Genomic DNA, 24,477 nt, shown 5'->3' on the forward strand with positions numbered 1-24,477 from the left:
CATCACTTCAAGGAGAAGATGAGTCAAGAACAAGCTCACCACCATAGGAAGTCATGGATAAGAGCTTGAAGGCAGGAGAAGATGAGTGGAGGGAAAGGGAGAGAGGGAAACAAAATTTTGAGAGAGAGAAAAGGGAGAATGGGGTATGAATTTTGAATTTTAATTTCTCAAATGATTAATGTTGTAAAATGCACACACATGACCTTTATTTATAACCTAAGTGTCACAAAATTAGAGGAAAATTTGAATTTCAATTCAATTTTCACTTGAATTTGAATTTGTGGAGCTAAATTTGGAGCCAAAATTTCACTAATTATGATTAGTGAATTTTAGCTATGGTTCAACCACTAGTCCAAGATCAAATCCAAAATTCTTTACTAAGTGTGCTTAGGTGTCATGAGACATTTAAAATATGAAGGACATGTACAAAATGTGGCTATATGATGTGTCAATGGGGTGTAGCAAGCAAATGCTCACCTCCCCCTTAAGCTAGTTCAAAATTTAATTGGATTGGACTTCTCCCAATTCAATTAAATTTCTCTCCCAACACATACATCAAATAGTACACTTTAAATTACAAAACTACCCCTAATACAAAACCTAGTCTAGGTGTCCTAAAATACAAAGGCTAAAAAGTCATACATTACTAGGATACCCTCCCTATAATATGGAGCCCTAAATACAAGGCTAAAAAAAATAATAAAATCCTAATCTAATATGTACAAATATAAGTAGACTCATACTTAATCCATGTGTCTGCCCTAAAATATAAGGATTGAAAAGTCATACATTACTAGGGTACCCTCTCTACACTATGCAGCCCAAAATACAAGGCTAAAAAAGAATGAAACCCTAATCTAATATGTAAAAAGATAAGTAGACTCATACTTAGTCCATGAGCCCAAAATCTACCCTAAGGCTCATGAGAACCCTAAGGCCTTCTCCTGTATCTCTGGCCTAATCTTCTTGGAGTCTTCTATCCAATGCCCTTGGAGGGCAGGATTGCATCACCAATGACTTTGTATCTCAACATCACATAGCTCCAAAGACGGCGGGGAAGAAAATAAAATAAACAATATTAAAAAATGGAGAAAAAGAAAAGGAGAGCGAGGGTGAAGAGGAAGTAGTGAGAGAGGCTGTTGGAGTGAAGGCTAAAGATAGAAGTGCTAAGGAGGAGAAGTTGAAGGCCAAAGCCACATATCATTAAAGAGCTTCCTTATCCAAAAAATCCAACTAAGAAAGGTAAGGAGCGATAGTTCTCCTGTTTCCTTGATATCTTCAAGCGGCTTCAAATCAATATTCCATTCTCAAAAGCTTTGAAGCAAATGCCTACATATGCTAAATTCATGAAGGAGCTCCTGATAAAGAAGAAGTACATTGAAAAGGATAACATTGAGTTCGAGGCAGGTTATAGTGCAATCATTCATAAAATGTTGTTCGGCAAGCACCAGGGTCATGGTAGGTTCACCATTCCCATCATGATTGGGAATTTCTGTATTGGACGAGTATTTCTTGATTTGGGGGAAAACATTAATTTGATGCCCTTATTTATGTTGGAGATGTAGAAGCAAATGCCTTTGGTGTTTTGATGATGATCATGATGATTTGATGCAAATGATGCAAATGGGCTTTTCAAGTTTAAATTTAAGACAATGATTCAAGAATACAAGCCACAACATCAAGATGATCACTAGTATTTTAGGAAGGGAATTCCTAATTGATATAGCAAAAGGTTTGGCCAAGTAATTTGAGTTAAAAAGTGTTTTTCAAGAGATTTACTTTCTGGTAATCGATTACCAGAGGATGTAATCGATTACTAGTGGCCAAAAATGGTTTACAACAACGACTAAATATTTGAATTCAAATTTTAGACTGTGTAATCGATTACACCATATTGGTAATCGATTACCAGCAGTTAATAAACGTTTTAATTCAAATATTAAAACCTGTAATAGATTACACAAATATTGTAATCGATTATCAGAGGAAATTTTCAGAAAATAACTTCCAAGAGTCACATCTATTCAAATGGTTTATGAATGGCCATCAAAGGTCTATTTATATGTGACTTGGAAACACGAATGAGTAGAGAGTTTTTCATTGTCCAAAAAGTTTTATCCTCTCAAAAGATTAAGAGAGTTTTTCTAAATTGAAATGTCTTATCCTCTCAAAGATTCCTTGGTCAAACACTTGCATATTCAATAAGGAATTATGATTGATCTTCATTGTAAAATCTATCTCTTTCAAGAGAGATTTCTTCTTCTCTTCTTCTTACTTCTGAAAAGGGATTAAGAGACCGAGGGTCTCTTGTTGTAAAGGATTCCTGAACACAAGGGAAGGGTTGTCCCAGTGTGATTCAGACTTTGTAAAAGGATTTTACAAAGAGAGTGGAAAATCTCAAGTGGGTTGCTTGAGGACTGGATGTAGGCACAGGAAGTGACCGAACCAGTATAAATCAAGTTTGCATTTCTCTCTTCCCTTAAACTTCTTTTATTTATTGCTATTTATCTTTTGCCTTAAAAGAAGTTTATTCTAAATTGTCTTTTGAGTAATTCATGTTAAGGGTGTATTGTTAATTTAAAAAGAGAGAGTGAAATTTTAATTGGGGAATAGTTCTTGTTATCTTAATTCAACCATCCCTTCTTAAGATAACTGAGGCCACTTGTCTAACAGGAGAGAGTTGACAATTTTGAAGTGATGTCAACCCACATGACACTACAACTTGTGGACCTCAAAAACCCTTATTAACCAAGGTGGAAGATTCACTCCTTCTCTCTTGTCATCAACACAGGCTAGATCGTTAAAGTCCCCTATAATACACCAGGGGACATCATTGTTCATCATCAACTTTCTTAGAAAATTCCACATCTCCCTCCTTCTTGTCTTTCAGGATAACCATAGTATCCTATTAGCCTCCACTTGATTCCCATCTCTCTAGACCTCCATGTTGATAAAATTCAAGGTGTAATTTATCAAGCTGGACTCAAATGGTTTCTTCCATAACATTGCCAAGCCACCTCTTCTTCCTACCCTATCAACCATTATCGCTCCTTTAAAATCAATATAAACCCTAACCTCCTCCACTCTTCTAGCATCGCAAAAATTTTCACAAAGGAAAATTAACTCCGATTTATGCACCGAAACTAGGTCTTTAAAAGTTGTAATTGAACACTAGTTTCCAGGACCTAGGACCTAGGCCGTGACAATTCCAACTAATTATACTCATGGTCTTCAGGCCTGGTTTTCAGGACTTGCCATTAAAAAAAATTTACACAACCTTTTTGTGCTCCCCATTACCACTCCCCTTAACCTCCTAAATCTTTGAAGATATGTTGCATTCCATCTCAATAGACAAAATACCATCTCTTTTGCATTTCTTCTCACTTAGGGCACTAGCTATATCCTAAGCATCATCATTACTGTCTCCTAATATTTGTTCCTTGTTATTTGGTGCACAATCTATTCCTTAACCACTTTCTTTGTCAGCATATCAACAAACATCCTTTTCTCCTCCTCAATCAATGTTGCCTCTGATTTTGTGCCAAATAAACCTGTGTTATCCGAAATTGATTTGTCATTAATGTGTTCCCCACTAATTACTCCATCCTTAACACCTACTCCTTCCTCCTCTCTAGTCCCCACTCCTCTATATCTTTGCCTTAAGCTTCATCCCCTAATCACGCCTTCCATAATTTTCCATTGTAAATAAATTTTCACAAAATTTCTCTATGCGGCCTAGTTTACCATAGGTAGCAAAAATTCCCAAGTCTTTCATATTTGAAATTCACTAAGTTCCACTTTCCTCATGATTTTTTCAAATTTTAGGTTTGCTCCAATGGGTTTTTGACATCAACTAGCACTCAAATTCTCATATACGACTTCCAAAAAGAGGAACTATTTTTGGTATCGTACTCTAAGAAATCCCCTACAAAATTCCATAGATGCTTACATACTATCTCCACAATAAATCCCACCACAAGTCATGTACTTAAACCCAGAAATTCAAGAATATCACCTGATTTAATACAACCAAGTATAGGATATGGTTATAAAAGAACCATGGACCACCCTCAAGAATCATATTGAAATCCACAATATGGTTGAACCGAAACAAGAACAAACACATTTCCACTTCTAATATAGTAACTTCCCTCCCCAGCATCCACAACCTTGCCATCCTCTCCTTCATAATCTAGAAATGGATTTGCTTTGCTTGTAAGGATGCGTCCAACTAGACATAGCCCTAGATCAACATTTTGCTCATGCTCTACATGAAAGACAAAACCATCCTCCTCCTCCACCACCAATGACAACTGGTTCGTCTCTGTGTCCATCACTTAACACCCTCCTTTCATACACCATATATTGAGAACTTCACTCACAATGCAACCTTTTTTGAAAAGAAACCTTAGCTCTCATGGAGAGAGGGAACCCTAGCTTTAGAGAGAAAATTCTATTAATAAAAATATAATTTTTTCAAAAATCAATTTTAGCCTCTACATATAGAGATCACTATATATGTAATGAGAAGAGGAAAAAAAAGAAACACATAACAAAAAAGGATCTGTTTTGCTTTTCTAAGCCATTTATCTTTATCTATTTTAAAATATCAATCAATGTTTTAATAACACAAGAATTTAAAATTGATAAAAATGTAAATTCTTCAAAAATCAATTTCAGTCTTATTATGTGTAGAGATCATTGTATATGTAATAAGAGGAAAACAAACAAACACATAACAAAAAAGGACATGTTGTGCTTGTCTAAGCCATTTATCTTCAACTGATGTAAAATATCAATCACTAATAAGAAAATCAATGATTGATATTAATATATATGCATAACAAATCAAGCATTTGTCGGAATATCAACACAAGTATATCAAAATGAACACCATCCTTAGTGGTACGGGCATTATCTGAACAAAGCTCGATACTTGGATAAGAAATAATGGAGATAAAGTTCCTTGGAAAGAGAGGTTAGCCCTTTGTCATGACACAAATCAAAAGAAAATACAGGAAAAAAACAAGGGACATTCTATAAAAGTACAAACTCAATATTCCATTCCCAACCCTCCCGATTATTCCTTCCTTCTCCCAGACCCTTCCCTCCCATTCCATTTTATTTTTTAAGCCCTAATCAATTCACCAGTTTCACTTATCCTTGCCACGTATGCAAGGTTGTTATAACCTTTTATAACACAAAAAGGTTTTGCTTCATGTTTTGATCCTCCAACTGGAGAATACAACTTTCATATTCTTGTCAGGAATCGTCCTATGGCAGCAATTAGTGGAAGAGGATTCTCCAAATGGGCAGCATGGCCACAGCTAGGAACCTCAACAACCTCGTGTATGTCATACCCTTTTTCATGCTTACTCCGTAAGCTAGAGCACAATGCTTTCATCATTGCTTGAGCAATTTTCCGAAATTTTGTATCCTTTTCTCCATGCATGATAAGAAGAGGTACTCTACAATTTGGCAAATCTTCCCACATTGACCTGCTCTCTCAGGTAAAGAAAATGGTTAGTTAAAAGACAACTATATATCATTCAAATATATACATTAACCATTACATATAACAAAAATATAACTGGCTTGTTCACAATAATTGATATGTTAAATTCTTGTCGATCCACTTGACTATTCCTATTCACTATTAAAATACGTAGAATTTTCATAGATAACATGTCTACTTAGAAACTTCTTCCACGAGGTTCATAGTTAAAGAATTTGATTATTTTCTTTACTGCAAAATGGTAGATAAGCAAATTGAACATTTGAGAAATTTTAAGTTATAAAAGAAACAAAATAGAACATGTTGCAGTGACAGAGGACATTAACATTTGAGAAATTTTAAGTTATAAAATAAACAAAATAGAACATGTTGCAGTGACGGGACATGGCAGTAGAAAATTTTACAAAAGTAGGTCCAGATATTTTGCATCATAGTTGTAATCGCGTGCTGTAGTGATGCTATATGGTAGAGCATTGCGTTGCAGCCATAGGCTGGTACCTATATTCAGATTGCATTGCATTTTCATGTTGTGGCAATCGTGGCCGCTATAGTACTGTAAATTGCATGATTTCACGGGGCACTAGCGGGTGCAACTTTGATAAATGGTTGAAAACCCCTGTTTACCTCCACAATAGTTCATCGCTAAGGTTTTATGATTTTACTTCAATTACTCAGGGTTTGAAATTGAAACCTTATTCTGAAACAGTTGTGTACCCTTGTGTCTTTGCTAAATGGTTGAAAACCCCTGTTTACCTCCACAATAGTTCATCGTTAAGGTTTTATGATTTCACTTGAATTATTCAGGGTTTGAAATTGAAACCTTATTCTGAAACAGTAGTGTACCCTTGTGTCTAGGAAACATAACCCTATTCTCTGGCTCCATCTCTATCCATTTCTGACATTTTCTGGTACCATCCTGGTGTTTCCAACCTTGCTCTGTTCTCTGGCACTATCTCTGTCATTCAGTTGTCCTTTGATTTTGTTGCAGTAAGCGTTCTCTCTCTCACAGGTCTTTCTTGATTTTATCTTTGTTCTCTGTTCTCTATTGCCAGAATATGAATGAATTTTGGGTAATTTTATTCTTTAGTATAGAAATTACATAACTTGTATCTGAAATTTCTCAATAATAGCGGTTTTAAAAGTCGGGCAAATATCAAAGATTGCTTTACAGGGATGAAAAACACCAATAATTCTTTTTCAAATTATCAGATAACAAATCATATTTTGAATGGTGTGCTAAGTGATACATAGCACAATCAAGAGGTTCAGGATGTCCTCTGGCTGCTGTGAGAATCAGGTTGCACCACATATTCCTGTTCTGGAAGTTGCAATTGGAAATTGCGTTCACTGCAGTTTAAAATGCCTATGTTCTAAATCAGATGATATTCCCAACAAGAAAAGTCTCGTTTACAATGCCTATGTGCTATAGAATCTGTTCTTATGGGTATATTCTACAATCCCCCCTCTCATATGAAACACATAAGGTTTCTGATTGAAGTCAAAATAATATAATTCTGCACTCTGTTTTGAGACAAATGACTAAGGCTGACCTTTGCTTTATTACCAACCACCGACCACAGTTTTCTGATTGTTTTCAGTCTACCCTCTGTTCATGCATCTCAAACACTGCTCTTTTGGTCATGTGTAGAGGTCTCAGTTCTTTATTATTTTCCCTGCGGTGTTCTTTTTTCACACTTCATATAGGTCTTTATTATTTTCCCTAGCTTTTAATATTCACCAATAACTCCTTTGTTTTCTATTCACTTAGTACATTTTTTAATGGATTTAATGTATTATGTATATACTATATTCTTATGTGATTAATTTCTCTGCACAAAGACAATTTTAACAAAATTTGAGATATTAGGGGCCATGAATATGGCTGCTCCAAATATCCTATAGACATGCAATTGGACGGAGAAGACAAAAAGATAAACAAAGCAAAGGAATGAACAAATAGTTAAGCTTAATTTGCTTACGGCTGCCTTCCTATGCTTAATCCAGACAGCATCTGTGCAAGATTCTGCATGTCATCATGCTGCAAGCGACTAGCAATGATTCGATTGAAATGGGGATGACTTCTTAGGCTGTTTGATAAAAACAACAGTTAGACACACTTCTAGAAAGAATACATCATAAAAAAATCAGCATAAATCCTGCACAATCTAAAGGTTAGAAAGAACAGGTTACCTTTTCCACAGCTCTCCTGCATACCAGGAACTGACAAAAAGTTCTAAACCATGTGCAATGACTGCAAGTGCTCTAGAATCATCTTTAGCAGTACGAATTTTTCTAGATAATTTATCTTTCAAACCAGGACTCCCAGATATTAATACAGCACCCTTTGTCTGCATCATATATGCTCAAATTGTTTACCGATGGTCATTAAAACTTAAAAAACAAATAATAACATTGAATATAGCCCCTGTACCTTAGTGCAAAATTTCAGTGCCATATACAATGCAATTCTTGCGCCCATTGAATACCCAACTAGTGTAACTTTTTCTGGAGCAATGTGATGAATTAATTTATGCAACAAATCAGCAATTGTCTCCAGTGACAACAATGGTTCTTCACCAGCACCCTTTACACCATGTAATATTGATTTTCCATGACCAGGAAGGTCAACAGAAATGCATTTTGCTGATCCAGAAAAGGTCTTCATGATGTTAATCCAGTCTTCACCAGTTCCAAGAAAACCATGAAGAAATACCAGTACATTATCCTACATTTGCTAAATCTAACAAAATCAGATCTATATGAGGGAATTAAATTTTACTCTCAGGAAAAGAAATTTGAAGATGGAGAATTTTACCTATATATACAATAGATATGCTTGTAAAGGCATAGAGACTGAATTTAAAATTTAGCCATACTACTCCATTCATTACAGCAACCATAACATCTGTTCACTCAGTATATATAGTTCATAAAACTTATGTGCGGAAAATTATTTTCATTGAGTTACAACTGATTACAGACGATGAATAAATAGGAGAACAAAACAGAGCCGGTACATGAATCTAATCCAGAATATGGTTAGTATTGTATAAGAGAGCAATTATCCAACTGACTCTCGGGTAGTTACACAGATGCCACTATGGCAGCTGTATCAGGAGCCCTAGTCTCCTAGTAATTTCTGTGTGTGCTAAAAAAGGAAAACAATGATACAATTGATCCTGCAAATTAAAACAAATAATTAATGTTTAGCTCTGCAAAAGGATCCAATGATCCTGATTGATTTTACAGAGAGAACACATCTTGTTTGAATGATCCTGACTGATTTTAGAGAGAGAACAGATCTAGTTTTCCACCAATATTCTGCCTTCAGCATTATGCTTTTGCAGTATATGGTAGTCTAATAACAGGAATTGAAAGCTAGGGTTCTCATCCATTGTTATTTGTAGTTTCAATATGTATAAGACCCCATTGAAAAAGTTAGGAATCCAAAGACACACACAAGGCACTATGATCTTCTGCTTGACTTTATTTGCCTTAATTTTTATGCTCAATATAATACAAGAGAATAAATGCATTCGTAAGGAAGTAGGATGCACCATGGATATTTATGCTACCATACCAAAATTCCGCATCTAAATTACTAAGTGAATATTAAAGGTCAGTGTATCAAAATATAGATCAGCAATCACAGCAGTCTATTAAATTTTATGATTGTAAATAAAATATTATTATGTATGGAAACTTCTATACTTACATTTGTTTTAAGGCCAGTCTCACGAACTTCAAAAGAACAAGATAAATTGTTAAGCTCTACTTTATATTGGTACCGACGAACTTGCTCCTCTGCAATAATGTAAGAGATAACTTTCTGGTTGACTTGAAAATCATGTACCAATCGACTAGCATTTGCCACAGATGCTTCAACAAAACCAGTTTGTGGATTACGACAAATCAAAAGTGGACTAGGTGTTACATCTTCCTTAAGCCAACGGTAGGTTCCTAGACCATGTGCTACAGTACCTGATGCTGCATCATCTAACACTTTGAATGTACCTAAACTCAGAAGTTCAAGATAACTAGAAAACTGAGTATATGCAGACAGACTCAGACTGCTTTCAAATGCAGCACTTACAACAGCCATCTTCCCCATCTGGTGAGCCCATTGGGCAATTAATGCTGCATTCTCAAATCCACCAACAACACTTGGTTTAATAACCTGAAAAATCATTACAAAATTCTAAATAAAACAGTTATCATTTTATATGGACAAGGTCATTAACTCCGTATTTTTTTTTCAAATCCTAAATATTTTGCAGTTCTGAGTGAAACTTAATTTTCTTCATTGAAAATCATTAGAAGGAATTACACATAAATAGAAGACTAAGGGCTGAAAAATAGGAAATCCACTAAATCTGGAATTTCCTCAATCAGCAGATCTCTAGGCAAGAAAAAAGGCAAAAGCATATGTCAACAACAAAATCTGAAATAATAATTGCAGATCTTTCCTATTTTATAATTATTCTTTCCTAAAATTCAGAATAGCAAATATTCCTCCTAGAAATCCGATTCCTCCCCTCTCAAGTTGGAGCATCGATGTCTAACATGCCCAACTTGCTTACTTACAAATATCAGTGTATGTAAATGTATAACTGTGAAAACAGTTTTGTATATTGATTGTAAGGGCTGTTAGACATACTCAAGACAATCATAATGTAAATATCAGTGTGCTCATACTTAAGACAAATTTGGCACTGAAAATATCAGTGATCTTTGTCTTCGAGAGTAAGAAGCGCGATGCTCTACTTTATGGTCATGAGACTAGGCTCACACGATACAATCGCGATGCTCTTATGATCAGTTCTGCATCGTTAAACTACACTCAGGGTTACATGCAGCCAAACACTTAAAAAACAGTGACTCTGGTGGTTCTTGAGGCTCATATGGCCGCGGCAGTGGTGGCGGTGCCTTTTCTGATCTAAATCCTGGACATGGTGGCGGTGGTTTTGGTAGAGCCTGAGGAGGTGGCCGATTTGCTAATTTCCAGTGCCAAATTTGTCTTAAGTATGGGTACATTGGTAATGTCTGTCATTTCAGGACTGTTATCAGTTTTCAGCCACGAGTCCCTAACTTTTTTTTATCCTACCACGCTACAACCTATCCGCTATTCTACTGGTTCAACCAGAACCTCCAACACCTGGGTTAATCCCAATGCTAAGTCCACTGTTCCTGGTCCCAATCAACCCAGTGCCATGCTTACAAACTCATCATCTCATGGTAATGGTGCAACTGGCTCTACTTGGATACCAGATTCTAGAGCCAGTTTTCATGTTACTAATGATTCTCAAAACATTAAACAATTTACTCATTTTGATGGACTTGAGCAGATTTTCATAGGCAATGGTGATGGTTTAAGTATCTGCAACACTGGTTCCTCAACTTTTCTTTCTCCTAATGATACTAGCATAACCTTTAAACTTCATAAATTGTTACATGTTCCTTCAATTTCAAAAAACCTGTTAAGCATGGTTATCAAACTCTCGAGTTAACTCTTACGAGTTTACGAGTCCACTTGTCCTCTACGAGTTGACTCTTGAGTAAACTCTTTTTTTAGTAGACTCTGGATAAACTCTATAAACTCTAAGTAAACTCGGTAGACTCTCGAGTTTACCACCGAGTCAATGAGTTAGCAAGTTAAAAAAATTAGACCAAAATGTAAGTCATTTTTGATTTTTTTTTGTCTATTTAGCATTCAACATACCTTCATTTAGCTTGTTATTCTCAAATACAAAATTCTCACCTTTAATAATATCAAACATTTGTTCTCTAATAACATCAAACCTTCGATGAGAATGATCTATCACTACTATAACCTCTACAAGTTATTGTCTAGTGGTGATGTATTACTAGACTTGGTTATTTAAATATTCTGAACTTTATGATTTACTGTTTTGGTTTATTATATATTATTGAAATGTTTAATTAATATGTTATTTATAGATATTTTGTTATTATTTTTATATGAAGTAGACTCTTACGAGTCTACGAGTCGAGTCTATGAAACTCTCACGATTCTATGTAAACTCTCGAGTTTGATAACTTTGCTGTTAAATGTGAGTCAGTTTGCCAAAGATAACTCTATTTTCTTTAAGTTTCATTCTCACTTATATCTTGTGAAATCTCACGAGACCAATAAGATCTTCCTACAAGGAGTGGTTGGTGCTGATGGACTCTATTCTTTTAACAACCTCAAGCTTCATGGCAATCCTTCTCTGCTGATGTCCACTTCTGCCTCTATTCCAAATGCTGATTTTCCTACTTCAACAGCTACTGTCAATAATACCTCTAATGTTGTTTCAAATTTTGGTGTTAACCCTTCCAGTAATGCTAATCTTTGGCATGCTAGCTTAGGGCACCCTAATGATCATGTAATGAAAATTGTTCTCAAACAGTGTAATATTTCTCAACTAAATAAAAACATCACAGTTTTGTTCTTCTTGTTGTATGGGTAAAGCTCATAGGTTACCTACTCACAGCTCTACTTCTGTTTATTCACCTTTGGAACTCATTTTCACTGACTTGTGGCGACCCTCCCATGTTACCTCATACGTTGGTTATACATATTATGTTTACTTCATTGATGTTTTCTCTAGGTACACATGGATATTTCCTATAAAGTCCAAGGCAGAAACCATTTCTGTTTTTCAAAATTTCAAGTCAATGGTTGAGTTGCAGCTTAACACCAAAATCAAGAGTATTCAATCTGATTGGGGAGGTGACCTTTCTCTAGTCTTCTAGCCTCTTTTGGTATTTCTAATAAACTAATTTGTCCTCACATTCATCACCAAAATGGTGTGGTTGAGAGAAAACATAGACACGTAGTTGATTTGGGTTTAACCTTGTTGTATCATGCTTCTTTACCCTTGCAATTTTGGGATTATGCCTTTACTACAACTGTTTATCTAATTAACAGGCTTTCCACTACTCTCAAATTTGTTGTTCCTTTTGCCACTTTGTTTAATAAAAAGTCTAATTATCATTTTCTTAGAACTTTTGGGTGTGCCTGTTTTCCTTTACTAAGACCATATCATACAGACAAGCTTAATTTTCAGTCTCAAGATTGTTAGTTTCTGGGTTATTCCTTGTCTCACAAGGATTATAAGTGCTTGTCATCCTCTGGTAGAATTTACATCTCTAAAGATGTTTTGTTTAATGAGTTGAGATTTCCTCATGCTGATCTTTTTCCTTCTTCCTCTAATTCCACAAAAAATCTTTATTCATATTTTAGTCTAAGTCCTAACCTTTCTCCACCTTTTGTTACCTCTATTCCTCAGACATCTCAAACATCACCTGTTAATTCAGGCTATGCTCCTCTTGTTCCTCCTGGTTTTTCACCATTACCTGCTCATTCCTCCATCACCACTGTGTTTGTACTTTGTCCATCTACTTCTTCTGCATCCATCTCTGTTCAGCCTCAACTTTGAGTCTACTAACCCTCCTACATCTACTTCAGAATCTGTTTTCTATACCCAACTCTATCCCAGTCAACACTCATCCTATGCAAACAAGGTCTAAATCTAGTATTCACAATCCTAGACTACACCCTTCACTTTTTCTCACTCATTCTGAGCCTAAAACTGTGAAACAAGTCCTGACAAACAAAGATTGGTTCATTGCTATGCAGCAAGAATATGATGCCTTGCTGAAAAATCATACTTGGGACTATTAGAGTATGCTGTTAGTCAACTATGAAAACAGTTCTGTAAACTAATTGTAAGGGCTGTTAGCTTTTGCTAACAGCACCTATCTTAGAGTTGGTTAGAATCAATTAAAGTTGGTTAGGTTCTGTTAGTTGGTTACAATTCTGTTAGTTAGTTACAATCTGTTTCAACAACAGAACAGAGGTCTATATATACCTCTTTTATAACCTTCTCTAATTAACTTTTGATGATCAATAAAATTAGCCTTTATGTTCAACAAGTTTTCTCCCCCTTCTCTCTCTCAATTTATTCAACATGATATCTAGAGCTATTTTTTCGAATTCCTAGTTCCTTTACAAGGTCCAATGTTCTGTGTTCATGGCTTCCGCTCCTTCCAGTTTAGTTCCTCAATCATTTCCCAACTCTTTGGCTGAAAAACTCGATGATTCTAACTATCTTCACTGGCATCAACACGTAGAACCAGTTATCAAGTCACACAGATTGCAACGTTTCGTGGTTAATCCGATTATTCCTCCTCGTTATCTCACAAAAGATGATCGTGTTGCGGATTGTATCAATCCTAATTATGAAGCTTGGGAAGTCAAAGATCAAACACTCCTAGTATGGCTGTAGTCAACTCTTTCTAAATCAGTGTTGTCGTGTGGTCTTGGTTCAGATCATTCCTACCAGGTTTGGGATAAAATTCATGAGCATTTTAACCTTCACACCAAAACTCGAGCACGGCAGTTTCACACTGCCATGAGAGCAATTACTCTTGACGGCAAAACAATTGAGGAGTACTTGGGAAAAATCAAAGGGTTTGTGGATGAACTTGCGGGTGTTGGTGTCCCTATTCGTCATGAGGAATACGTTGTCGAGCTGCTTGAAGGACTGCCGTCGGATTACGCGTCGGTGGTTTATGTTATCGAAGCGTTGCTCTACGGACATGAAATTCGACTTATGCGCTACAATAAAGAAGCACAGGTGATGAACTCTGCTTCAATAAATTACACACAAGGTTGTTTGTATCCAAACACCTATAAAACTGGTGATTCTGGTGGTTCTCGCGGTGCATATGGTCGTGGTGCCTTTTCAAACCGTGGTGCAGGCCGTGGTGGTGGTGGCTTCGGCCGAGGTCGTGGTGGTGGACGATTTGCAAATTTTCAATGTCAAATATGTCTCAAATTTGGGCACACAGCTAATGTTTGTCATTTTCGGTTTGATGTGACCTTCCATCCTCAGGAATCTTTAACTTTCTTTGATCCCACTACATTACCCGAGGTGGTGGCTGCTTTGCTGATGTTCAGTGCCAAATCTGCCACAAATATGGGCATGAAGCATCATATTGTTATCATCGTCATGATGATAACTATGTTCCCTCTCAGCCTAAGTCTAATTCTCAGAATAAACACACCAATTCAAACCAGCACACAGAATTCCACTCCAAACAACACTTCTAAGCCTGCCAACCAAACACCTCACCCTATCCCAATTATCCCTATCCTCCATCAAACTAACCTTACCCTTACTATTCATACTTTCCTTTTATGCCTCCGTTCTACTATCCTCCACCAAATCAAACCATGCCAAACACTACCAACTCCAATACTGTTCCTTTTTTAGAAGCATACCATAGCAGAATTACTTCGTTAATTTGAATAAAAAACTATATAAGTAGACTAAAATTATCTCAATTCCGCAGAAAACGGCATTGCAGTTTGCTAATATAATTGTATTTTGATTTTGTAAAGAAACAATACCAATACCTAACTGATGTAAAGCTATTCTGCCCTTTATGTCTTACAGAAGTTCTTATTTACTTACAACAGCAGCTATTGCTGGATGAGTAAACTTGGCTAGCTTTTCCATGGGATTTTCTTGAATGTTATCTATGGTTTCATCTAAAGCAATAGGTAAGCCGCTTTCTTCGCAAAACTTGAGAATATCATCTTCATCCTGAACAGGCTCCTGCAAAGGGGGTATTTTAATCAATTTATAAACAAACATGCACCAACAAATATATTGGTGGAGACCATATAAAGAAAAGCTAAAGAGTATCTAGGTTTAGAGAAATATTTTATTCTTTTCTTTTATGGAAATAAATAATAGTAAATGTGTATTTATGCAGAATTGAATGATTAATTCGGCTACAAACATGGAAATAAACAGAAAAACATATCTCCTAAAAATCAGGAGAGAAATCAAAAAATAAATGCACATAATCTAAACGTATCTGAATTGATTTAATTCAGATTTGTTGCTTCTAAAAAAGATCCAAAGATTTGACAGAGTAAATCCATGAACCACAAAAAATGTTATTTTCTTAGTCTACCTCAATATACTGTAGGTTACAATCCTTAACCAACGAACTAAATTTCATAGCTTCTTCATAAGTCCAGGTTCGATTAGCATCTGCACGGATAATTATCTGGCAACCAACTTTCTTTCTCACTTCTTGTATTAGTGCTGCATCATGCATTGGATCACCCCCACGTGCTACCTGCATAGCAATAACGTTAACTATTGGCCTTCACTAGATTCTCCAACAGTTGGTCTATATAATATGTAGCTGAGGGCTGATAAGTGTATGCAGCAGAAACTAAACAATGAATAGGTCACCTTCAGCTTAATTGCAGAAAATCCTTCCTCAGTTAGTTTGGCAGCAACATTAGCAACTTCAGTTGGAGATCCATTTGAATCAATTAATGCACAAATCTGAACATTTAATGACCTTTCACATTTATTGTTCCCATTTATTGAGGGATAGAGTATGTTCAGCATGTTAGAGCCTTTTGCATCAGCAATGGCATTGAGGATAGCCATTTCCAAGCCACATCTGACACTTGGAAAAATAGAAGATGGCTGCATCACAACAACAGCAATATCTTAAATCTGTTTGTAACAAATTGATATTTTAATGTCAAGAAGTTCCCTTATCATTTAAGCTGAAAGGTTACAAGTGCACAATAAGGAAAGTTTTTATTGTCTGTATTCAGTTGTAATCACACCACTCATACAAAGATCCCTTTGTTAGAGAAGAATTTGAAACCACATGAAGGAACTCATCACCTAAACATCTAAACCTTTAGGTGTAGCTCAATTAATGGTTTTTATTTGTATAATATCTCCAGCCCTTGTCTAAATAACATAGATTAGACAACTTACCATGATGCCCAACTCATGCCATATCCAATATGAAAATGAACCCTTCAAAAGAGAGAGGAAGCAACTAACATCAACATGTTCCATAACATGGATAAGAAACCTAAGTTGATATTCAGCATCTACCAGATTTTCCCTGTGGATGTCAATAGGTGCAACCTGTTTGGTGCCAGTGACATATGAACAAGTAATTTAGAAAGTGCAAGAGAATATAAGAAAATTGGAAAATGAATTTGGCTAACATCACAAAAAATCATACTATTAGTGTACAAGTATGTTTTACTTTGTGATTCAGTTAGGGCCGCTGTTAGAACAGTTATGATTCAGTTAGAACAGCTGTGATTTTGTTATTTCTGTTATTCTGTTAGAAGCTGTTATTTCTGTTAGAGCAATAACTAACTTAGGTTAGTTAATTGCCTTAGTCAGGTTATGTGTAACCATATTTGTTTTCTATATAAATAGCAAACCAGAATCAATTTGTAATTGACCTTTTCATTCTGAATCAATAATAATATCTTCCATCTTTATTCTTCTTTTTCTCTCTCTCAAACTCTATGATGGTATCAGAGCTTGAGGTCTATCCATGACGACAAATCAGAATTTTGCTTCTACTATTCCTTCTTTTCATCCGATTTCTCGGAAGTTAGATGATTCAACTTCCTACTATGGAGGCAACAGGTAGAACTTGTCATCAAGGCTCATAAACCTCAGCGTTTTGTGGCAAGTCCTCAGATCCCAATTCACTTTCTCATAGAGGCAGATTGTGAAGCTGGAAATGGAAATCCAGCATACACCGATTGGGAATAAGATCAGATTCTCTTGCCATGGCTCCAATCGACTCTGAGTTTCAATCCTATCTCGAATTATTGGATGCGTTCATTCATATCAGCTTTGGGAGCAGATCCGTGAGTATTTTCAAAAGCAAACGTGTGCGGAAGCTAGGATACTTCGAACAGAACTCAAAACTACAATGCTTGAGCAGAAAACAATGCGTGAGTTTCTTCTACGAATCAAATGCATAGTTGATGCGCTTGAATTGTGTGGAGATCCTATTCTTCTGCGTGAACAACTTCACACGATTGTTGAAGGCCTACTAGAAGAGTATGGTCCAGTTATCGAAAGTAAGTTTGAACCACTTCCGATTGGAGAAATAGAGGCACTACTGCTCGCACATGAGGCACACATGAAAAAGTTTTAGAAGCACTTTGTTGTTTCACCTTCGATTAATGTTGCTCAAGGTTACAATTCATCCTCGAATAAGTTCAATTCAGAAAATCAATCCAATTATTCTGGAAATCGTGGTGACTTCGATCGTGGCGGTGGCTACAGTCCAGGAGGCAATGATTTTGATCGCGGCGGTGGCTACAGTCGCCGAGGCAATGGCTTTGGCCATGGTTAAAGTCGTCGTGGTGGCGACAGAGGCAGCAGTGGTTATGCAAATTTTCAGTGCCAAGTTTGCTTCAAGTCACACAGCAGCGGTGTGTCATTTTCGCTATGATTATGATTTTCAGCCAAATGCGTCTCTCACTCTGATGGAACCAATGTTTCAAAGCAATTCATCAAACACCTTCGGTTCAAAACAGAATCAGGGAACTAATTCTCACATAGACTCTCAACCTAGTGCAATGCTGGTTAATTCTGAAAATCAAGATCCTAACTCTACTATTTGGTTTTAGTTCACTCTAATATTTGGGGTCCTAGTCAAGTTTGTTCCACATTATTCCAACTGTAGTAGTTGCAACGAGGACGTCGACGACCACTGATAGATGCACAATTATTAGAGGAGTGAGAAACAAGGGTAGAGTACTCCCTGGTAGACGTGGAAGAGTTTCCAAAAGTATGCGGTGTGGAGAAACACAACAACTGCTCCTAAACCATGTCACAGGTAGGAACAATGGGACCCGATAGTATCTGATTGCATACTGCATCAAGGTTTGATGGGAGTCCAATCAAAGCAAGCACCATGAAAAATTGATCGTGTTGTTTGTAAAAAGTTTCTACATCAGTGGTAAAAGGCATGTCTGCAATGTCAGCATTCTCCAACTTGATGTTCGTTAAAGTGGTAAACAAATTGTAAACACGATGGACATCGTTGAAGTAAACTTTCTTGGCCTCGGTCCACACATCATAACAGTTTTTAAGAGCCTAGTATTGTGCCTAAAAGTCGGGAGCATGAGAAAACCAAAGGACACTACATAAAGAGGCGTTAATTTGCTTCCAACAAACTTGATTTTCAGTCGGAACATCCTTCAGTTTTGTGGTCAAGTGATCGGCACGGCTTTGGTCTTGGAACCACAACTGAACAGCAGTGCCCAAGTGCTGTAGTTGGCTGTGCCAACAAGTTTTTCGCAGGGGATAAGGGGTACGATTGTGAAATTCACGACAGAGGAAGCAGATCCAGAATTAGGTGAAGCCATCGCCAAAGAGCAACCAAACGCAGCTAAAAGGAGCCAAACAGCCAAAAAAGGTCGTTGGAGGAAGAGGAGCACATCGGAGTGTAGATAGCGCCTAAGTTATACTGCCAAACGATTCCCAAATACAACACCAGGGAATCAGCACCACCTATCCCCTTCCCCCGTTAACTGTCAATTCTATTTTATTTGTACCTGATTGTCCCTTTAATCAATCCCATTCTTGTTTAGAAACATTCACTAAAGGCATTGTTACCTTGTAGGATCGAAGCTCGGGATAGATGATTGGCATCGGATGCGAGTCTCATAATAATCTCTATTACCCCTTCACTCCACCATAAGTGTGTTTTGCTACCACATCTTTCCTCACCAAACATGCCTAGTTGGGACATCATGGTCTTCCTAAACTTCAGAAGTTGTTGCCAAGTCTCTCCAAGTTGTCTGTTTTACATAGTGAGTCATGTCAATTAGAAAAACACATGTCACTCATTTCCTGACCATGTCAATAAAAAGGCTACATCCCTTTTTGTAGTAGTCTATTCAGATGTGTGGGGTCCCTCTCAGATGGTAACTCCAACTAGTATTAGGAATTTTGTTACATTATTGATTCTTCAAACAAGAGAGGTTTTGAGCTTCATAGCTTTCAATCTGTTATTGAGATATTGGTTAGCTTACACCTTTCCTGACCATTTATAAATAGAGGCTCAGCTCATTGTACTATTTAATTTTTCACATTTCAATAAAACTCAGAATTCTCTATACTTTTTCTCTCAGCTCGCATTTTTTCTAATAATCTTCCTCAACTTATTGAACTTTAATATGGTATCAAAGCTTCTTTGTTCCTCGTGCTAGATTGTCCCTTCAATCTACTTTATGTTCCCTCTGTCCTATATGAAGACCCATCTGAGCATCCTCTGACAGTACAATCTCTTTAGACATATCAATGTCTCCTAAACCAACCAGTGGCACCTGTACCAACTCCTCTAGCTGAGGTCCAGACCATGATCAACCTTCCCCAGTGCAGACCTCTACCAGATCCAGGCCTGCCATTTGACCTTGAACTACCCATTACGAAAAGGTGATCATTCTTCCAGTAACCCATCTCATTATGTTACGTTAAGTTATCACCGTCTTTTTTCCAAAACTACCCTTCATTGGAACTTGATGTCATGAATAAAAAAAGGTCAATAGAAATAGAATATCAGTTAGTTGAGAGGGTTTTAGGGATGGTGTCATTAAATAAGGTAAAAATAGTTAGAAAAAATTTATATTTTGTTCCATAACTCAAATTTTTTTTGCTCATATTTGACTCCAAAGAGTATATATATAGTAATAATTATTTAATATATATGAAAATATTAGAATAGCGGTCATCCCGCTACCTACTATCTCATTTTTTTGTGACAGCTGCTCCACACCGCTATCCATATCTTCTATTAGAGCTATGAACTCTAACTCTATAAATACATTTACTAAGAAATTTAGCTTTTATCTAATCTTCAGTTTCTTAACAGCCCAACGTTATTATAAAGCAAGACATTAATGTAAAGCAAGATACAAGACATGATATAACATGAAACTGATACCAACCTCACCATAACCAACACTTCCCTCTTCAAGCACTAAAGATAAAATAAATCCTTCTCTATAGAATTCCTTACAACCATCACTAACAAATGTTGATGTTGGCGGAGCTTCAAGTGCAATCCTGCCACAGAACCATTACATCCAATCCAAGGAAAAGAATCAAAAGGAACATCCAAATAAATTAGAGAATAGAATCTCCATGCAATGTGAAAACTCACCTATATTTAGAACACTGTATTTCACGGATTTTGTATAAACAGAACTTGTCCTTTATAGAGCCTTGACAGAAAATCCATGACAGGAAACTTATGGTGTGTTGCGTAGTTTGGAGTGCAGATTTTTTCAAAATGCTGAGTCAAGAAATGAAGGTGTTGGCAAAGACTTGTTCATTAAGTCAACAAAATATTAAATAAGCAAAATGCAAATTAAACCTGTGGAAATTGGCATTGGCATTAATGGAACTCTCAATTTCAACCATACAGTCCATTTGCTCATGTTGTGCTACACACATAGCTTCTTTAAGTTCTGCCTTTGTCTTCACATGCAAATGTTTGACGCTGCAAGTATATTGATTTTTTCCTTAGGAATGAAAAGGCAGCATTGGTAGAACATGGCGTGAATATCAAAATAATTGGGAAAAATATTTAATTTCAAAGAAAATACAAAATTTAATATGAGTGTATGCAGATTAGATAGATAGATTACAACATTTTTGCTTAATAGTTCTGCCTTTGTCTTCACATGCAAATGTTTGATGCTGAAAGTATATTGATTTTTTCCTTAGGAAAGAAAAGGCAGCATTGGTAGAACATGGCGTGAATATCAAAATAATAGGGAAAAATATTTAATTTGAAATAAAATACAAAATTTAATGTGTGTGTATGTAGATTAGATAGATAGATTAAAACATTTTTGCTTAATAAAGAGAACCAGCCCATACAACTATGCATCCTAGGGCTAGTTGTCTACTCAGCTGTATATAGCATACCTTACCTTTTTCTGTTTAGATTTCAGTTTCCTGTCACTTTCAGTCCATGAAGCACGCACTTTGACACAAATACCGGACACGGATTCGGACATAGACATTCCGACTCGGCTAAGGCATAAAATATAGGACAGATGGACATCGCATACACACACAAAGAGAGAGACTCTAATGATATGAAATATGAGTAATATATAACAAAATATCTAAATTGATGGTATATTCATCTTTTTAAATCAACCTTCTATGTTTTTTAATAATAACAAGACTCAAAACAGGCAAGAGACATTATTTTTGTTAATATCTGTATTATATTTTAAGCTGACTTTTCCAAAAGTTAAAAAGATGAATATTTTTTTTTAATAATATAAATGTGTGTCCATCCATATAGAAGTGCCCTTAAAGTGTCTGAATTGTGTAAAGATGTCGACTTAAGTGTCTAAGCCAACAATTTATTTTTTAATTGGGCACTTAATAATGTACCAAAATGAAAAGAATACAAAAACACAGAAGACCAAAAGTAACATTTAGCCTAAATTATATTTGTTTTGGTTTTTGTCATTTTTAATTAACAACAGCATGACACCATGTGCTGGCGTGGCATGATGATGTCACCATTTTGTTTGCCACATCATGATTTTTGTGACGGTGACTAATGATAGGGACAAAAAGTAAAAGAGTGCTAAATTGGAAGGACGAAAAATATATTTAAGCCGTCTATTTATTTTTGCATTGTGCATTTCCCTAATTACTGTTAGTTGCATTGTAGTAAGGCAGTTATAACTATCTTCATGACAGTTATAACTACCATAGATGATACTAGGATTAGTTGTAGCTCTGCACTATATACAGATATTGTACACAGAAGTTCCGTAATATTAACTATGTTTTCCTTAGTTACCTTAATCAAATGAGTAACAATTCAAATATCATATAAGGTTATATTTCCATAACCAGAATAAAAAACCAAAGCAACCCTTCTTCAAGGGTATCACAAGTGCATCATAGAACTCCAATACTAAGTTGTGCTGGTGCTTTTAGTATCAGTCATAGTAGAAGAGCAACGTAAATAATAAATACAATATTTGTATTCTAACTTAAAGTCTATTTTTTCTATCAAACATAATCAAGAATAAAACTAATTTAATGGCATTAGGTACATAGATTAGCAAGTAGAGAAACAGAATGATATGGCATAAAGAAAACAAAAATATCAGAAATACAAAAACATTTTTAACACAATTCTTGCCAAATGCTAAGATTCATACCCGTGTGCCATGCATAGTTGACGTATAGAAATGTTGTGAGAGGTGTAGAAATATTGATGCAGTATATAAGGTTCAACTTTATCTGCCAAAGGAAGGGTACTGAAAATCGCTCCTCCATGATTATTAATCACAAGAATTGTCATTGGTTTCCGCAATTTCCTAGTTGATATATTTTCATAATATTAGCTATGGTTCGTGCAAGTAAAAGTAGGATAGCTTCATTGAACAATAAGTACCCTGATAATAGGTAATAAATAATCTTGTAGCCAAAAACTCAGTCACTTTCAAGTTTATATTTGAATATAAATTTTCATACCATTATGCAAAGACCAAATTCCTAAAAAATTTCATAAGACCTGGAGTACAGTTATCAATCCCATATACCGAAGCAAAGTGGCCATCTCCAAAATAACAGGATGGTGGGTAGCATGATGACCACTATGTTAAACTCTTGAAAACTGACTGAGGAGGAAATTCAAACCCCTAACCAAGTACCTCACTGACCAATGGGTCACTCAGACTACTTACTGCCCTCCCAAAATACAACCATCACTTTTCTTACACACTGAACCAAAAAGTAAGCAAGCATCGAAGGACTAAAAATGTTGTGATACACCTGGACTCTTGTTCTTATTCCTCCCAACAGACAAACTATAGGGTTCAAGTGGGTGTTCAGAAATTGATGGTTTAAGGCCAAGGGTTTTTATCAACTGTTAGGTTTTCACCCGCCCTCCCTCTGTGTGTGTGTGCGTGTGTGTATATATATATATATATATATATATATATATATATATATATATATATATATATTGTTAAGGATAAAAACACAGAAAAGGAAAAGTATATGCAAATATGGGAATGATTGTGTTATTTGCTAACAGAAAAAGAAAATACAGAGGGAATAATCCTAACTGCCAAAGCTAGGCTCCTTCCAGAGAGGCTAGTGCCCTCTGGCCATAACAGAATTCACATTGCTCCCAAAAGTGTCCTTTTCTCTCTCCCACACATTCCCTATATAACCTCAATACTCATCTGACAATGGTAATTCAGTTACGCCTTGCCACCCCAAACTCAAGGGGGAGAGTTTTCAGAAGAAACACTTTTCACATTGTGTTTGCCTCAAAGAGCTTCAAATCTTGATGCAAAGGGAGACTTGGTCAGAACATCAGCCTACTGATCCAATGCTGGAACATGAACAATAGAGAGTTGCTAGGCCAAAATCTTTTCCCTGACAAAAAACAATCAATTTCCATTTGTTTAGTTATGCTATGAAAGACTGGATTATGAGAAGCACTCTGATTATCACAGAAGATAACAAGAGTGGTGAAAGCGACTTGTAACTCTGCCAGCAAAATATGAATCCAGGTCAACTCAGTGGAAGTCTGAGTTATGCTGCAATATTCAGCTTTTGTACTGGACCTGGCAGTAACTTTCTGTTTGCAAAACCACCAAGATATTAAATTAGGACCAAGAAAAATGACAATCCCTGAGGTTGAGCGCCTATCAACCACATCAGACGCCCAGTCAGCATCACAGAATGCTCTAACAATCAAGGGCTTTGTAATAGAAGTGGGTTGAAGAAACAGACCATGAGATAAGGTGCCTTTGAGATATCTTAAGATTCTTTTCACCACTGTCCAGTGAGAATCTAGAGGAGCAGCCATAAATTGGCAAACTTTGTTGACAGAAAAACTGGTTTCAAGTCTGATAAGGGTAGAATATTGCAATGCACCAACCACAGATCTGTATAAAATAGGATCATGAAAAGCATCAGCACCATGTCCGAACAGTTTGCAGTTAGAGACCATTGGAGAAGAAATGGAGTGAGCCTCAGCAAATCTCGAATGTATTTGCTCTGAGTCATCAAGATAGAATTGTTGGACAGATACTT

General features: G+C 36.2%; 1 protein-coding gene across 5 annotated transcripts in view; it reads right to left on the bottom strand.

Moving 5' to 3' along the window:
* Positions 1-4,783: 4,783 nt before the first annotated feature.
* Positions 4,784-24,477, bottom strand: part of LOC114387540 (protein PHYLLO, chloroplastic) — a 47,439-nt gene continuing 27,745 nt past the window's right edge. For 3 of the 5 annotated variants that reach the window (XM_028347739.1, XM_028347744.1, XM_028347743.1), the window contains 13 exons: positions 22,587-22,745; positions 20,765-20,890; positions 20,552-20,683; positions 20,337-20,454; positions 16,339-16,494; positions 15,793-16,035; positions 15,506-15,673; positions 14,998-15,141; positions 9,231-9,692; positions 7,947-8,240; positions 7,706-7,863; positions 7,495-7,602; positions 4,784-5,498 (listed from right to left, as the gene is read on the bottom strand). In XM_028347739.1, the coding sequence (XP_028203540.1) occupies positions 5,252-5,498; positions 7,495-7,602; positions 7,706-7,863; positions 7,947-8,240; positions 9,231-9,692; positions 14,998-15,141; positions 15,506-15,673; positions 15,793-16,035; positions 16,339-16,494; positions 20,337-20,454; positions 20,552-20,683; positions 20,765-20,890; positions 22,587-22,745 (2,515 nt within the window). In that variant the 3' untranslated portion in view covers positions 4,784-5,251. Of the gene's footprint in view, positions 5,499-7,494; positions 7,603-7,705; positions 7,864-7,946; positions 8,250-9,230; positions 9,693-14,997; positions 15,142-15,505; positions 15,674-15,792; positions 16,036-16,338; positions 16,495-20,336; positions 20,455-20,551; positions 20,684-20,764; positions 20,891-22,586; positions 22,746-24,477 lie in introns of those variants that run through there. The other 2 variants (XM_028347740.1, XM_028347742.1) reach the window with 2 other exon arrangements.

The sequence above is a fragment of the Glycine soja genome, chromosome 15 (assembly GCF_004193775.1).
Source record: "Glycine soja cultivar W05 chromosome 15, ASM419377v2, whole genome shotgun sequence".
NCBI lineage: Eukaryota > Viridiplantae > Streptophyta > Magnoliopsida > Fabales > Fabaceae > Glycine > Glycine soja.